Source organism: Psammomys obesus, unplaced genomic scaffold (assembly GCF_907164565.1).
Source record: "Psammomys obesus unplaced genomic scaffold, mPsaObe1.curated_primary_1811, whole genome shotgun sequence".
NCBI classification, from domain to species: Eukaryota; Metazoa; Chordata; class Mammalia; order Rodentia; family Muridae; genus Psammomys; species Psammomys obesus.
The window spans coordinates 10,114,699-10,131,445 of record NW_026596117.1 but is presented as its reverse complement, the minus strand read 5'-3'; the positions used below and the strand labels follow the sequence as shown (position 1 = coordinate 10,131,445).

The window sequence follows — 16,747 nt, the reverse complement described above, 5'->3', positions numbered from 1 at the left end:
TGGCAAATTGTCCCCCACTCCCAGGCATGTAATTTGAAGTCTCCAGCTGGTTAAGGACAATGATTCCAGCGTGCTCTCTGTTCCTTAGAGCACAGTTTAAGCTGGGCTCTCCACTGGGCAGGCTCTTTGGTTTCCACTCCAGCCTGCCTCACACTCTGAGCCTTTGGGTAAGAATTTTGCACTCCTTGTCTCGGCCCCACACTGGAAGGAAAGGAAACAATCTACAAATGGCAGAGGTGTCTGGAACCAGAATTGACTTTTGTGAGTACTAAAGACTGAATGTTACACACACAGCTGAGTACTTAGCTGAAGTAACTTACAAGAGAGCATCCTTCACTCATGGAACTAACACATCAACTACCACCCTTCTCTACTAGCTTTTCTCGGTGTTATAAGTTGAAACAAAACTACATTTAACAAGAATGGCCATAAACGTGGTTGATCCCCTTAAGAGCAGTGGCCATATGTAAGGCTGACCTTGAACTTGCTCGGAAGCCAAGGATGGCCTTGAACTCCTGGTCCTCCCAAGGGCTGGGATTGCAGAGCAATGTCCATATCAACACAAACTTTCTGGCCTGTTTATCATATGCTAGAAACTGAATAAATACAAAAAGCCCTTCGCTTAATTCTCCTGTGGTAAAGTGGGTTGTGGTATCATCGTCAATGCCTTTTGGAAGAAAACTAGAAATATAGTAGAAGATTGGGATGAGATGTTTGAAAGCATCTCCTTGCTGTCGAGGCACAATCGTGACCACATAAAACATAGAGAGAAGGAAACCCAGAGCCGAGCCCAACCCTCTGTATATTGCTTTCTTCCCCGTGGTCATTCCTGTCTTTTGGCTTAGGCAAAAAGGCCAAAAAATAATGCAAGTGGCTGACACAGAAAACAGAAATACCCTGGGGCTGGAAACACAAAAATTAGAGTTTGAGGCTGCGGTGGTAGCCAGAATTTGAGAGATTAAGATCTCTAATTTCAGAGCATTCGGCCCTAAATGGGAGGTCTATATCAAACTCCTTCTCTCAAGCATCAGGGATCTGTGTGGAAGAGGAGACAGAAGGGTACAAGAGCCAGAGGTTGGTAGGTAGCTCCAAGTAGACTCTGTTTTCCAGACCTAACAGAGCAGCTACACCTATGAAATCACAGAGACTATAATAACACACACAAGACCTTTACAAATTCAAGGCAAACAAAATTCTAGCAAGGAGAGGAAGATGTGGACACAAAGTTCCCACCCTAACCAAGAAGCTATTTGTAATTTTCTACCTGCTGTGGAAGGGAAAATAATTTTTTTCTCCAATGGAGTATCACAAAGTATATCTACCATACTGCATGGAAGGTCCCATGCTCAGGAATAATCACCTAACACAAAATGGATTCTATGTTTTTGTCATGGTTCCATAGGTTTTTGTCTTGGGATTTGTTTTGTTTACGTGTTTGTTTTAATTTTGGAGTTGTTGGGTTCTTTTGACAGTGAGGAAAAGAACATGAAGTTGGTTGAGTGAGGAAGTAGGAAAAAAGGAAAGAATATGATCAAAACATGAAAACTTTAAAATGAATTTTTTTTAAATGATGTATAAGTTGTATAAGAAAGAAAAAGAGCTGTAAGAGAAGAGAAACTCAAAAGAACGAAGCTGAGTCTAGGCACCCGGTTCCCTTTTTGAAGTACTTGTTAATAAACCAAGGAAAGAGGTTGGGAAACCAGGACAGGTTTCAGTAGTCTGTGTTCCTTGAAGAAAAACAGGGGCTCAGGGACTATCATGGTAGGGAATGCTGGGAAATAACCCCGGGCTGTCTGGTGAGACTCCCAGTAGACTGTACCTTAGAGGTGAGGACAAATCAAAGCTGACTTACTGGTCAACCACGGACCAGTGTGTGACTGGCTCCACTTCCTTGCTGTTTGCTGCCTGCAGGGAGGATCATGGAGTCCTCACTAGAATGAGGGAACTCATCCTCTTAACATTTTTCGTTCATGGTGTATAGAACTCAGTAAGTGTTCCTAGGCATCTCAGAAACAGACTACAGGGGAAACAAACAGCAGTCAAGCCAAGGAGGCTGAGATAGTGGCTCCTCAGATATTTTTCAATAATTATGGTTGGTCCATTCAAGAAAATAGTTGACATGGTACAGAATTTTGTTGGGAAATTGGGGTCTATTAAAAAAATAAATAAATGATGATTTTAGGTTTAAAAAAAAACTGCAATTGAGAGTTTCAACAAATTCTCTTACTAACATAATAGACAACGTCCAAGAGAATGGGCTAAAATGTAGGTCAGGGGGAAGAGCTAGACCAGGCCATAGCAGGTAGAGATCAGTAAACCTTAACCTGAGTGAAAAAAAGAAGATTGATAGATATAGAAAAGAGAACAAAAGACAAAGTGCCCACCAAAGAGGTGAGAGAGGAAAAATAGAGAGCTAACATAAGAAACAGACGCTGAGAGATTTTCCAACATGGAGGAAAGACACCAACCTACCGATTTAAGGACTGCAAGCAATACCCCAGCCTGGAGAAAGTCCACGCCGACCCATGCCAGGGTAAAACTGCCGAAAAGCAAATGAAATAAGAAATTTTAGACTTCTAAAAGCAAAAGTGAGATGATAGCCCTTCCCCCATGGATAAGCAGAGCCATCAAAATGCCGGCCAATACCAGACATGTTAAAATAGTGTTTTGTCCCTGGACTTGGAGCATCACACCTGCCACTGCCACCTCACTGAACTTTGTCCACAAAAGAATTTGGCTGACTCAGTATGGAAAAGGGAAAGCAAGGAAGTAAATAAATGAAAAGAAAAATAAAAAAAAAAGATAGAGTCTTGAAATGTTTGAGGTAAAGGTGTCTTGTGGGAGACAACCTAGTTGTATTTTGGACAGGAAATACAAAGACTCAGCAATGTTATTTTTATAGTTATTAAACCACCATAGCAATGTCTCTGTGTGTAAAGTATATTAAAAAATAATTTTATCTTATGATCTGCCAGTAAGAAAACAGAAAATAAAGATCTTTAATACCATTTATGAAGAAAATCAAACCTATCAGGTGTATAAGAATAAATCTATTCAGATATGTATAGGACCTCTATTCAAAAAAGTTCCTCTCCATGCATGCCTTTTAATCTCAGCACTATGGAGGCAGAGGCAGGTGGATCTCTGTGAGTTCAAGGCCAGCCTAGTCTGTGAGTTCCAGGACAGCCATGGCTACACGGAGAAACCCTGTCTCAAAACAAAACAGAACAAAACAAAAAGTACTAAAACATTACTGAGAGAGGCAAAAGATGGTCTTAACACAGACACATACCATGTTCTAGATGTATTACACAGACATCTGCGCTAGATTTGTCTGTGGATCTAATCCCATCATTTCAGGAACATGGAAGAAACAGAGAGGAGGAAGAGACAGGACAGACAGATAAGAGAAGGGAGGAGGAAGAGAATAGGAGAGGAGAGGATTAGATTTATGTACAAATGCAAAGAGACAGGATAGCCATTTTGGGTAAAAGAAAGAAACAGAGCTGAAAACACATCACATATTAAAACTTAGGAAATTTAAGATGGAATGGGCTTGTTTCTGTTTTGGTTTTTTAGTGATTCTGTTTGTTGTGGAGTTTTGTGTTTGTTGTTGTTGCGTTTTTTGGGCAGGGTCCTGATATGTTGCCCCTAGTCATACTTATGGCAATCCTCCTGCCCCTGTCTCCTGAGTTAAGGCTCCTTTCTGGGAAGGGGGGGGGGTGCTCTCTCAGCTTTGAGACCTGCCTGTGCCATCTAGCACCATGGAAATGCACTGCCTTTGCCATAGGAAGGGCGAGCTGCTGTCTGCCCAAGGGAGGAATGGTTGTGTCCAGGGGCTTCCTTCTCCTGAGTTTCCCACTGGTCATGTGTCTCCTTGGGTAGATGTCCAGACATCTTTGAAGGGCAGCCCTGCAGCAGGAAAGCGTTATTTTTTTTCTTCTTTTTGATGCTAAAGATTAAGCCTAACACTTTGTGCACCCTGAGCCCTCTACAAGCTGAACTACATCCAGCCCCGTTGTTCATCACTGTTAACAAAACACCTGCGTTCCTTGAGGCTGGGGACACAAAGAAAAGCTTGGTTGGCTCAGTTTGGGAAGTGGAAAATCCAAATAACATGGTGCTGGCTCTGGCCAAAGCCCCCTAGTTACTTTATGCCACAGTGAATGGCATCACAGCAGGACAGATAAAAGCTGGAAGAAGCCAGAGTATGGGGAAGGGCTAAGCTTCCTCTTTGTACTCACTTGAGAACTGTGGTCTCATGAGAACCGCATCAATTCCTTCTGAGGGCAATGTCCACAATGACCCCCACCTCCTAAAAGTCTTATTACTCCCTAACATTATTACAATGGGGACCAAGCTTCCAACACTTGGAGTCTTGAATTCAAACCACAGCTAAACCATAACAGTTTGCTATGAACTGTGAATCCATACCGTGTTCTATAATATCTGCAAGACACGTCCATATGGCTCCAACATGGATTTTTCCACCCTTTGTTGTATTCTTAAAGCATTGATAGCACCTTCTTTCAAAGTCTTCGCTCTATACGCTGCGCCGCAGCCTGATTGAATGGGAAAGAAAGGCTTCCTTCTTCTAGACCTGTATGTCACCTCATAAATACTGGTTGGCAAGGCCTTGTGGAACAAACCCGATAGTTACAGCTCAGCTAGGCAGGTCCTCCAGTTAAAAATTCAGCGGAGCCACTGATTCGACAAATAAATACCTTGCTTCAAGTTCTCGAAGTGAGTGGTCCTGAGAAAAACTGTGAGAGGGTCCCGTTGCCCCATTCCCATGGGACCCTTCCATCTACGCTGCTCCTTGGCAGCCCTCTGCAGGAATTCTGGCCATGGTGCTGAAGGACTTTCTGAAGCTAGGAAATGTGAAGTGGGACCCTTTGATTCGGGCAGAAGAGAAAACTGAATCTGGAGGAGACATTTATCATCCTAGTAAAATGAAGCACGTGATTTGCATTCCAGGTTCTTCAGCTATTCTATGGGAGCACGGGCGTTCTCCCATGACAGTATTTTTATCCCTGATGGGGGAGCAGAAAGTGAGCAGACAGTTCAAGCAATGTCACAGGACAGCATCTTGGGCAAAGTCAAAACTCTTCAGGTAAGACAGCTTGAGACTGGAAGGTCAGAGCCAGGGGAGCCCACTTCAACGCCACCCTCCGTAGAGGGAAGTGGAGCCGTCCCTGGCTGGTCCTTGAGTGATGGAGTGGGAGGCCCCTGAGCCACTTCAGGGGAGAAAGCTTTGATTTCTTGTACCCCACTCAGGTCCCCTGTGAGAGACACTCTCAACACTGCTATACCCACCTGCAGGGCTTGTTTTTTCTTCCCTCCTCTCCTCTCCCCTCCCCTCCTCTCCTTTCCCTTCCCCTCTCCTCCCTTCCTCTCCTCTCCCCTTCCCTCCTCTCCCCTTCCTTCCCTCCTTTTCTTTCCTCTCCCCTCCTTTCCTCTCCCCTCCCACCTCTCCCCTTCCCTCCTGTCTTCTCCTCTCCCCTGCTCTCTTCTCCTCTGGAGAATTGTTGCTTCCTGTTTTGCATGACAACATACGTGAGAGAAGCTAAGGGCTTGCATGTGGAGAAAGAGCTACTAAGCATTGTTATCAGAGCTGCTGTCAACAGTCTGGTGGGGAGAGGCTAGACGGTGCCTGTAAATGTCTAGAAAGAACCTTATGACTCCCTGCCTTTGACCCTGCAACGTGGGCGGTTTTCTTAACTAATGTAGATTCCGCTGGTGACTCCCTGCCAGTGAAAATGTGGTAAAACAGTACTGAACTACATGTGGTTAAAATAAGTCTAGGAACAACGTTAAAGGAGCAACGACTGTAGAGTCCGATTGTGCAGAGTTGTCCCGTTGCTGGGAAGCATTTCCATCACCAGGAAGCAATGCCAAGGCAAGCACTTGTCCGAGAGGGGAGAGCCAGGACCAGTGCTTCTCACCCTGTGGGCTGTGACTCCTCTGGGGAGTCAAAGGACCCTTTCACAGGGGTCACATATCAGATATTTACATCGCATAGGACTCATGTAGCAAAATTAGTACTTTGAAGTAGGAACAGAAATATTTTTATGGTTGGGGTCACCACGACATAAGGAATTGTGTTAGGGGGCCACAGCATCAGGGAAGGTTGAGGACCATTGCTCTAGAGGTTTGGAAAGAGGGATCTGACTTGCTGGGTCCCACCTGGAACCCACGAGAAGAAAAAAGCAATGGAAAAAACCCACCAATGGCTGAGAAGCGTTTGATACAAAGAAGCACTGTACTCAAAAGTAACTTTTCTATTCTTTTTACTTGCTCTTTTTTTTTTCCGCACCACCATGCCTGGCCCACAAGTTCTTGTTTCTACTGAGAACAGGCTGGGCTGTGATCTATGGTCATACACTCAGTGGAAGGTGATGTATGACAAACTGGGAGTAGCCAATGACCTGGAACAACACCCAGGCTTGCCTGGGTCATTATGCCTGCAGCCACCACCTACCAAGGCCAGATCGCTGCCCACACAGCCAGCCGGCCTGGCCTGCACATCCTAACACTCCCCAGCCAGACTCCTCTCTTGTTTCTGCTGGCCGTGCTCTTACACTTCTAGACTCTGAAGAAGCAATCTATTCACACGTTGAAGAGGGAGGACGGGAATAGGCAGGGAAACCTTTGACCTCTTTCAGTCTTCTGAGTCCCAATAGGTTCTGAGCCCTCTGGCTTATCACATCCCGTTTCTGAAAGGAATGTGCAGAATTCAGTCCACGAAATAAATAGCTGTATTTTACGGGAGCTTCAAGACATTCTTTAAAGGGTGTATAATGACCTGTTGCCTTCAGCTGTATCTGCTCCATAACATTTACCACATACCACTCTAAAAAGTAGATTTAAGGCCTGTAAAGCACATGTAATTGTGCAGTATTGAAAAAAAAATAGAACCTCAAATAAAATATATGAGTGACTGTGATTTCTATTAACAGTAAGGTATGTTTTTTTTTTTTTAATAATCTGACCCCATTTAATAAATAAAATGTAAAACCATCAACTCCCCTGAAGTGACAATTCGATTAGCACAAGGGCATGGGGTGGCGTGAGCAGAGCAGAATGGCTGTCTCACGGGAGTGGTCTCATCCAGACCTCTGAGATCTACCTAATTCTGCTCCCCGCTGCTGCAGTCAGGAACCTCCTTTGATCTCTACAGTGATGGCGGGAACTGGGGACCACAGTCTGGGCAAATGGGGTTTTCTTTTTTGTAAGTGACCTAAAGTTTAACCGAATCACTCCCAAAAGACTATGCTTTATTTTTCAGTCGACTAAGCAGTATGTTCCTGGTAAGTCCCCCGAATCTAGTGACTTCAGACACTTGCATGGGTGCTTTGCATTTCCCTCGACAATGTTCTGTGATGTTGGCCGATGCTCAGTGAAGCATCCGAGCCCGCCTCCTCGTGGACTCCAGCATGGAATGAGTGGGTTCAGCTGTGTCAGAGGCATGTGTGTTTTCATGTCTGGAATTGCTCTTGTGAACCTGTCTTTGATTTTTTGGGGTTTTGTTTTGCTCTGTTTTGTTTTGTTTAAAAGAAAAGGAATGGATGACGCCTATTTAATAGTGAACGTCCTAGCTGGATGATTAGCCACAATTATTTAAATCTTCGTTTGTAACGAAAGTTTTTAGAATATCGTTTAACAAAAACAAAAAGTTTAAGAAACTGTCCAGCATTCATTTAGAACTCATGAACGTGAGTGGAAAGGTGTTTGTATTTGGAAAGACTGCCCTCTAGTGCCCATTCACGTCATAGCACCTAGAAGTGTCACAGAGCATCCACAAGCCTTAGCATCCCTCCACACTAATGGGATAACGGAATTCCGCACTGTGAGCCTACCCTGTCTTGAATAATATCACGATATCATGGCAGATTTTCTGTGGCAAGCTATTGATCTTCCTAAAAGAACAAGCACACATTTCTTTTCTGAGTATAAAAAATGTGCACTGTGAGAACAAATTTTAGTAAACATTTAGTTACAGGGACTAAAACAATAGTATCCTTTTGAGGACTTGATACAAAAGTCATTTGCTCCCCAGCCGGTAGGACAAATACCATCTGAATGGATGAGAGGACACAGAGAAACAAAAAGCACCTGTAAGGCCTCTGCCACCGTGTGGTCCTATGACCTTGAGCCAAGGAATTCTTAATCTCTGTGACTCTCGTTTTCCCTACTTGACCAAGAAGAGGGTGCATGTAATGGGCAAGCCTTGAAGGCTCCTCCAGGTCCTGAAGCCCCAAGTCTGTATGAAATCACTGTTCACTGCTGCATGCAATGGCTTTATGAGCTTTGCCCTTGGTTATATTTGCGCTACAGTGACCTTGACATTACCTACACAGCTCACCCTGGAAGCAGAGATCAGGGCGATCGCCTCTATTTAAGGTCAGGCCCAGCTGTGAGGAGTGTGTACCACCAGCTGCTGGTGAAACTAGGGGCAGCCCATTCTGCACCTGGGGGCGATTTGTAGAATTGTATCACACTTTAGTAGGGAAATGTCTATGTTGCTTGAACCACAGATTCTTTGTGGGGGTGTGGGCGTGGGGGCTCCCATCCTTAGCCTGCGGATATCTCCTCGATTTCACCTTGAGAATTTCAAAATTGTGCATTTGCAATTTTTGACATCTAACACAGCTGTCAAGGGCAGAGAGAATAAGTGCCGGCTCTTGGCCAGTCCTTCCCAGAACAGATGTCTAAACCTGTATGCTTTTCTTCTTTCTTTCTCATAAAAAGAAGTCACTTTTTCGATGGAAGTGTCTGCGGTCTGCTCAAGAAGGAGGCACCCCCCCTTCCCGCCCTGCCCTGCCGTTTGCTTTTACAGACATGTTTTTTTAAAAAATGGCTGCAGGAAAAAGAAAGAAAGAGAGAGAGAGAGAGAGAGAGAGAGAGAGAGAGAGAGAAAGGAAAGAAAGAAAGAAAGAAAGAAAGAAAGAAAGAAAGAAAGAAAGAAAGAAAGAAAGAAATCTGAGAAATTCTAAACACTGGCAGTGCAAAAAGCTGCAGAATACAATGTGCTTGGCATTTCCACGCCATAGCCTCCAGCCTCATGAATATGCATGCACATTCCCGTAGCATCATTACTGAGCATTCCGAGTTACAACAAACTGGCCCAAACCAAATGAATAAAATATAGCTCCGTTTAGCTCACATTCCCGTTGCAACAGTAGCTCCATTCACAGCCACTAGCAACACACACTGTCAGTATATGGACCGATTTCCTCTCTCCTGTTAATAACTGTGACTTGTGCAAAGACAGAGCTTGTGGGGGAGATGGAATTTCAGGGACTGCTTGTAACAGCCTAATTTTCAGTAATTGCTCGTGGGTTCTTTCATGATGATGCCTAAATTCTGAGCAAATGAAGGCAATAAAAACAAATTTATTCACACATAGTTCACAGGACCCCTCAAATTGCCAGACAGATTTTAGCAGTGATCTTTTAATTGTCAATACGTCTTACAAAATGTCACAACAATCCAGTGTCCTTTCAGTCACTTAAAGGACGAACTTGGAGAAGGGAGTGTGTCAGGGTGTGAGAGTCTGGTCTGTGAACACCAGAGGCCCAACCATGCAGGGCCCTGGGCTCCAAGTCCTGCTTTAACCTTGGCCCACCAGCTCTTGTCTAAAATCCGCAGGACACTTCTTTATCTAGACACAGAGACCAGCCCCGCTCCCCTATCCCATCACTATTCCCCTGCCTGCCTCTAAGATCCTCTCCCCCAGATCCCCAGCCACCAGCCCGAGTCTGCTTTCTCTAGGGAATTTCAAATCAGCATCTATACCAAAGGGCACATTTTTATTCTCAATAGCAACAGCTTTAGCGTTATTTATTTTTCCAGGATAAGCATGTCTGTGACATAAATCAACCGTTTGGCATAACTGCATACTCTCCTTCCTTCTGCCCTCTTCCCCTCCTCCGTCCTCCAGGTCCCTGACTGTTAAACCCACCGTCCCTGCTGTTATACCCATCTCCCTCTTCTTTCCTCCACAGTTCCTGTCACTGCCACCTCCCTCTAGACTTCCACTTCATTTCCTTTAATGTATTTAATCTTATTTTAGATGCGTAGATATATATGCATTGGTGTAAGGCTATCCGATCCCTTGGAACTGGAGTTGCAGACATTTGTGAGCTGTCCTGTGGGTGCTGGGAATCGAACCCAGGTCCTTTGGAAGAGCAGACAATGATCATAACCACTGAGCCATCTCATTATCCCTTCCACTCCATTTCTTAACATTCTGCCCATTTCCCAGCTTGATTCTGTGCACTTTACTGTACCTATCCTTATCCCATCAACTGTTTTTGTTTTCTCTCTTTGCCTTCCCTTTCCTTTTCCATTTTTAACCACAAAAGTCATTTTGTCATTGGACTTTATTTCTATCTAGGCTGTGATTGTGTTTGCTGCATCCTTTCTTGTCTCTTAAGCATCAGAATGAGCCAATAACAGTATTCTAAAAAGATCCCTGGTCAAGTAAAGTGGCATATATGCTCTTTTGGTGATGGTGACAATGAAGTGTTATGCCATGGAGTGCATTACAAATGTCCTTCCCATTTGTAGGTATGAGAAATGGCTTTCGTCTTCACTGGTCAATGGACACATTACAGTTAGGAAGACAATTTAGCCACAGTGTTCTATAGCACAGTAGGGCAACTATGGTTAATAATTCATAGTAGATTTCAAAATATCTAGAAAAGAGAACTTTGAACGTGCCCAACACAAAGAAGGGGACCATATGTGAGGTCCTCAGTCAAGTGACAGATGCTTGTAACCCACTCTCAGGCGAGATGATCAAGACTCCAAGGCCAGCCTAGGCTACCTAGCAAGATGCTGTCTCAGAAGAGAAAGGAAGGATCCACCTACCCTCATCCCATCCCCAGGGCACTGGTACCAAAGCCCCTGCCAGTGGGCGTCTCCCCAGCACATGGAGACTTAGAACAGTTTCAGGCGGAGGGCCAGCACTCCTAGGGAAGGTTGGATTGGGAGGCCACAGGGAGCTCCCTCACCCCTTCTGCCCAGGTTCCCACCCTCTTCCCCCAGGGCAGCAGAGCGAGCCAGGCCTGTGGCTGTGACTCCGTGTCCTCTTGTCTGACTCCATCGGCTGTTCTAACTGTGCCTGCTTATTGACCTGCTTAGAGCAGAAACTAACTGCCGCTTCCTGCCAGACTTGTTTTTGGAAGACATCTTTTTTTTTTTTCAGCAACCTGCAACCTTTTGGGGACTGCTGAAGCTTTCCTTCCCTGGCTGAATGGGGGCTTTTGGTGTGCACTTCTCCTGTGAGGCCAGGAGCCTGGTGCAGGCTGACATCACAGCGAACCAAATGCAAACCCTTGCACCTGACCCAGCATGCTGGGTGGCTGGGGGCGGGGCGTGCTGAGCAGAGAGGGGAGTCTTGGGGCTCATCTGTGTCATGTCATGCATCTGCAGTCTCGCTGCTCTCTGGGCAAGGCTGGGGGGTCGGGGTGAGCTGGATGGACATGGGTGGGCCTGCTCCCATTGAGTTCTAAGGGGGCAGGTTTCTCTCAAGGGATTCTTTGGCCAAGGATCTTTAGAGAAATATTTAAAATGCCGTCTCATTGCTTTAGGTAACTATCCCTGCAAGAAGGAAGTACACCATCAAATTTATGAGAGCCAATGTGAAGTACAGTGACCATAACTCTGGATGTTATTTTTGAAGACCCGGGCTCAGATTCCTTTGGGGCCCTCAGCCTTCCCATGAGCTTGGGCCGGTCACCTCTCCCCACAGGAACCTGAACCTGGTTTTGCAGAATGAGTGGGTGTGTCCCAGTTTGGCCTGTTGCTGTACTAAAACACTGACCAAAAGTAAGTTGGGGAGGAAAAGGATTTATTTCATCAAACAGGTCACGGCCCATCACTGTGGGAAGACAGTGCAGCAACTCAAAGCAGGAACCCAGAAGCAGGAACCAAAGACCATGGGGGAAGGCTGCTTAGTGGCTCACATTCACCTCCCCTTCCTATGCAGCCAAGAACCACCTGCCCAGGGATGGTACCACCAGAAGTGGGCCGGACACTCCTCCATCACAGATATGCCCACGGGGCCGTCTGATGGAGGAAACTGGTCGTTGAGGTCCCCCTTCCCAGGGAACCTCTAGTTTATGTCAAATTCAGAAAAAACAAAACAAAACAAAAAAAAAAAAAAAAAAAAACTCACCAGCGCAGGGTCGGAGTAGATGTTTGCCAGAAGCTCTGTTTGATTAACTTTGTTAGCCAGAGTAAAGATAAATATCAAACCGTATTGTTTAAACCACATATGGGCTCAGATCTAGAGCAGTGGCGCTTAGCCAGGGCCAGTTTGGCCCAGGGAGACGTTGGGCAACATCTGGAGTGAGTTTTCCTCCTTAACTCTACCCTTCCTCATGTTACTGTTCAGATGACTGCAGGCCGCTTCTGCCCTCCCTTCAGCTGCCAGCTCTCAGTCAGTAGTACCTCTGTGGTCCTTTCCTCCCCCACCCCGACCCCTAGGGTTCTCTAGGGCCCCTAGTTCATGATATGAAATTGTAGCAAAGGAAGAAAAGTGGCCTATTCCCCTCCCTGGTGTGATGTCAGTGTTCATCGAGGAAAGCCTTGCTGAACCTGGGACCTTCCTCGGCTGGGACCCGCTGTGCCCGGAGCACGTGGCTTTGATACGGGATTCACAAGCTACATGCAGAAGTGTAAAGACTCACCAAGGATGTATCCAGAAAGGACTATTAAGTTCATGTAGCACCCGCCTTAAGAATCTTTATTTCTCTCCCATGGGTTCTACCTTTTATGTAACTATTTTCTGTATAATTTCTTCACCCATTAAAAAGACTCTAGACTTATAGATGGGTCAGAAAAAAAAATTTTTTAAACGTATTTCCAACCTTAGTTCAGAAATATGGTCCCTGTACCTACTGGACACGGTCATCCTTTCCACTACAAGGGGGAGCTGGAGTTCTTTTAAAAGCTTGTGGCTCTGAAGATGGAAACAAGAGCGCTTGCTGCAGGACCTCGCTTCGAGGTCCCTTGGCATGGCGGTGCCTCTAGAAGGCAGCTGGGCACACCTCTCCCTTGCTGCTTCCTGCCCATGCCGGGCAACCCGGTCACGGCTGTGGAGCCCTCGGCTGTTTCAGAACGTCTTCCCTTTGTTTCCCACCCCCCCAGCGACAGTTGGGCAAGAATATCAAGTTTGGGCAGCGGCGGCCGTCTAATAGCATTCCCATGAAGAAGGCAGGCAGCGCAGACGTGGGCTCAGAGGAGGACTTTTTCCTGACCAGTCCCATGGAAACTGCCACTCAGCAGGACACCATCCTGTCAGACGCTGAGAACAGAGTAAGTCTTCCCCCAGCGGGGAACTCTGATGCCGATAAGCCAGAGGTTAAGGTGTAAGGTGCGAGGCAGTAGACGGTGTGTGGGAAGCTGTGGAGGATATATGAGGACCAGTGAGAAAGATGGGGAGGAGGAAGGCACGGCATTTTTTGCAGGTGCTTTTGACAGCGCCTTCTACAAATCCTTCAAGGCTTGGGTGGCTGAGCTGCTTCTGAGGGGGTGGGGTGGTTTGTTTATTTTAATGCTCTCCCTCACCTCTCCGGTATCAGGCAGCAAGAGCAGCAGCCATGGCTTGAACACGTAATTCATGAGGACTGAAGAAGTATCCTTGCCGTCACTTAGGTTTTTGAAGTGGGAGGTGCTGTGGCCTCAGCAGAGGACGCTCTTTGTTCAGCAGACCTTGTTGTAGGGGTGGGTGTCACAGAGATGAGCAAGATTTGTCACGGGAGGGCCTCCGGTGGTTTACATCCTAATGAGAGGGTGTCACCGGGCACACAGGTCGCCAGGCAGGTAATTGTCTCTCAGATCAGGCAACATGCTGCCTGCCGGGAATAAGGGAGTAAGTAACTCGGTTGGGAGAAGGGTCGCAGTTTTAGATGCGGGCTTGGGGACGGACCAAGCCATGAGGGCAAGATGGACGAATGCTCTAGGAGCAGAGATGAGCCAGAGCAGAGACCCAGAAGAGAGTCAGCCGGTCTTGAGAAGGAGACAGGGAGGCTAGTCAGGTGTGGCTGGCTGGATGCCGTGGCAGATGCCGGAAACCACGAAAAGGGAGAGAGCCTGTCTTCAATTCTGAGTAATAGGAAGCAAGCAAGGAAGTGTCCGGAGCTGATCGATCGATCTATCTATCTATTATCTATCTATCTATCTATCTATCTATCTATCTATCTATCTATCTATCTATCTATGTGTGTGTCTGTGTGTGAGCATGGTTGCACGTATGTGAGATTCAGAAGACAGTGCTTAAGAATTACTTCTCTCCTGCCCTCGCTACCTTATGGGTTCTGGGAATAACTCTGGTCATCGGGTCTGCACCTACCCAGTGGCTCACCTCACAGAGCCCTGGCTTGTGTCTCTAGACACCTTTTAAATGTGCAGCATAGAGCAGACTGGGCACACAGATATAGGGACACAAGGCAGCAATAGAGCTGTCCACCCTTAAAGGCACATGCCACCTTCTGGGGATGCTTCCGGGACAAGCCTGGTTCCTTAGTCACCCTCAGCTCTCCCTCCCTGGTCTTTGGCCTTCCCAGTCCAGCCTTCCGCATCTGGCTCCAGGAGGAACTCCTGTCCTCACTCTTCGCTTAGGGGTCTGACTGCTGAAGGAAGTCAGAAGAAGGCTGCCAGCAAGTTCCAAAGCTCCGTAGTGGCCCCATTTCCCAAGCAGGGTGGCCGTGGCCGCCAAGCAGCCCCTCCGCTGCTTCTCTCAGGAAGGAAGTGGGAGGACTTACTTAAGGCTGGGAACTAAGCAGGTAGGAAATACACCCAACTCCAGAAATGGAGATTTTCCTCCATGGCTCAGAGAGTCCCAGTCAGTCGGTCTCCACAGTGATTCCCTGTTGGTGACAGGAAAGCAGGTGTCCCCTGTGGAGCAGGAGGTCACCCTGATCAGGCCTAGAAGGTGCCGGTTGATTGCCCAGCACTTCCTGTCCCCACATTTAACTTCAAGTGCTTATCTCTTCTGTTCCAGGCCAGTGATACACCGGGTTCCTCAAGTCCTCTGAATCTACCTGAAGCCGGGAGTGAAATGGAAGAGAAGGTAATGGGACTTGAACTTTTTTTTATTGTCTCTTTCCTTCCCCCCCCCCCCCCACAATCTATTGTTTCACCTTCTGTTCATAAACCAAAACAACCAGTGGTAGAGGTTAAAACATCCATTTCCATGGCAACACAACCACTCTGCTCTGAAGAATAGCCATATCCCACAGTGCCTTGGGATTTTTAGACAGCAAAACAGATCGTGGACCTCAAGTCATTGTTAATCCGCTGAGAAGGGCATTCTAGAATGCCTGCTACTCTAGACTGTAGGAAAAGTCTTCTATTATGTACAAATGTTAAGAAACAAACCCAAACCCAACCTAACCTTTCTCTGCTTTTACACACATGCACTTTTAATGTCCCTTTATTAATTTGTGTGTACAAGTGTTCGCTTTAGTGTGTGTGTGAGTGTGTGTGGGGGGGGAGAGTATGTGGCCCTGGATTTTACCTGCAGTCTGAGGAGTCGAGACCCTTCACCCTGAGCTTGTGTCCTGTAAGGAGCTGGGTTTCTCTGATGAGAATTCTCGTCTCTACATGGGGTAGGCCTTCTCTAAAGAAACTGATGGATGCGACAATGACCAGCTCTGCATCCGAGAGGGGTGGCTCTGAACAGCACCACTGCCCAGACAGAGATAAGGCCCAGTGGGGGATGGCACCGAAATCTCAGCTTTGAGTGCCCCTCCCAGACAACAGTCTGTCACACTGGCTCTGCCATTCCCCCATGCGCCTCTTTAGAAACGGAAGTAAGTGCTTAATTCACCTCAGAACTTCGTATCTATTGGAAGAGTAACCATGAACAACTATAAGCTACAAAGGCTGGAAATACTTGCTCTCTACCTCCTAATTCACGAACTCATGTGTACAAAGTAACTTTCTGATGATTAGAAGTGTGTATTAGTTTGGTGTCTTACCTTCTGTGAATGAATATGGGAGGTAATTGCCAACGTCCAAGCCCTTTTCACGCACACCTCACAAGACTTTACAGATACAGCGCAAAGCATCCACAAGCCTGGCCCTGCCCAGGGCTGGCCTCTGTGCACAGAGCTGCTACGGGTGCTACCCTGAAAGGGCTGTGGCGCCCCTGTTGCGTATTGACACCGGAGCCCTTTCCTGAGGGGTGTCTACATTCTCTTATGTCATAGGTGTGGCTTCCTGCCGTCCTTCAGTCCATCCTCTGATTGAGGCTGTGCCATGGCCACCAACCTCTCTAAATGTTTGGAGTTTGTCTAAGGTTTTGGTCTTTTTAAAAAAGATTGATTTATTTTATTTTTTGTATGTGAGCGTTTCGCCTTTGTGTATGCGTGTGCACCACAATCTCGCCTGGTGCCTGCAGAGGTCAGCGGAGGACACCAGATCCCCTGGAACTGGAGTCACGGATAATTGTGAGCCACCATGTGGGTGCTGGGAATAGAAACCAGGTCCTGTGTGAGAACAGCATGTGCTGTTTACTGCTGAGCTAGCTACCGCTCCAGCCCCTTAAATTATTTTTTGAGACGAGAGTCTCCTGTAGTCCAGACAGGCCTCGAACTCACTGTGGCCAAGGGTGACCTTCCTGACTCTCCTGTCCCCATCCCCCTAGTACTAAGATTACAAGTGTGTGCCGCCTTGGTGGGGTGAGAAGCAGTCTTCTAGTGAATGTGGTTTTAGTTACTATCTTTTTTTAAAA

At 46.6% G+C, this 16,747-nt stretch overlaps 1 protein-coding gene across 3 annotated transcripts in view; it reads left to right on the top strand.

The window, feature by feature from the left end:
- Positions 1–16,747, top strand: part of Cracd (capping protein inhibiting regulator of actin dynamics) — a 207,856-nt gene that overhangs the window by 169,080 nt on the left and 22,029 nt on the right. For 2 of the 3 annotated variants that reach the window (XM_055629198.1, XM_055629199.1), the window contains 3 exons: positions 4,978–5,113; positions 13,159–13,326; positions 15,014–15,082. In XM_055629198.1, the coding sequence (XP_055485173.1) occupies positions 4,994–5,113; positions 13,159–13,326; positions 15,014–15,082 (357 nt within the window). In that variant the 5' untranslated portion in view covers positions 4,978–4,993. Of the gene's footprint in view, positions 1–4,977; positions 5,114–7,288; positions 7,311–13,158; positions 13,327–15,013; positions 15,083–16,747 lie in introns of those variants that run through there. The other variant, XM_055629200.1, reaches the window with a different exon arrangement.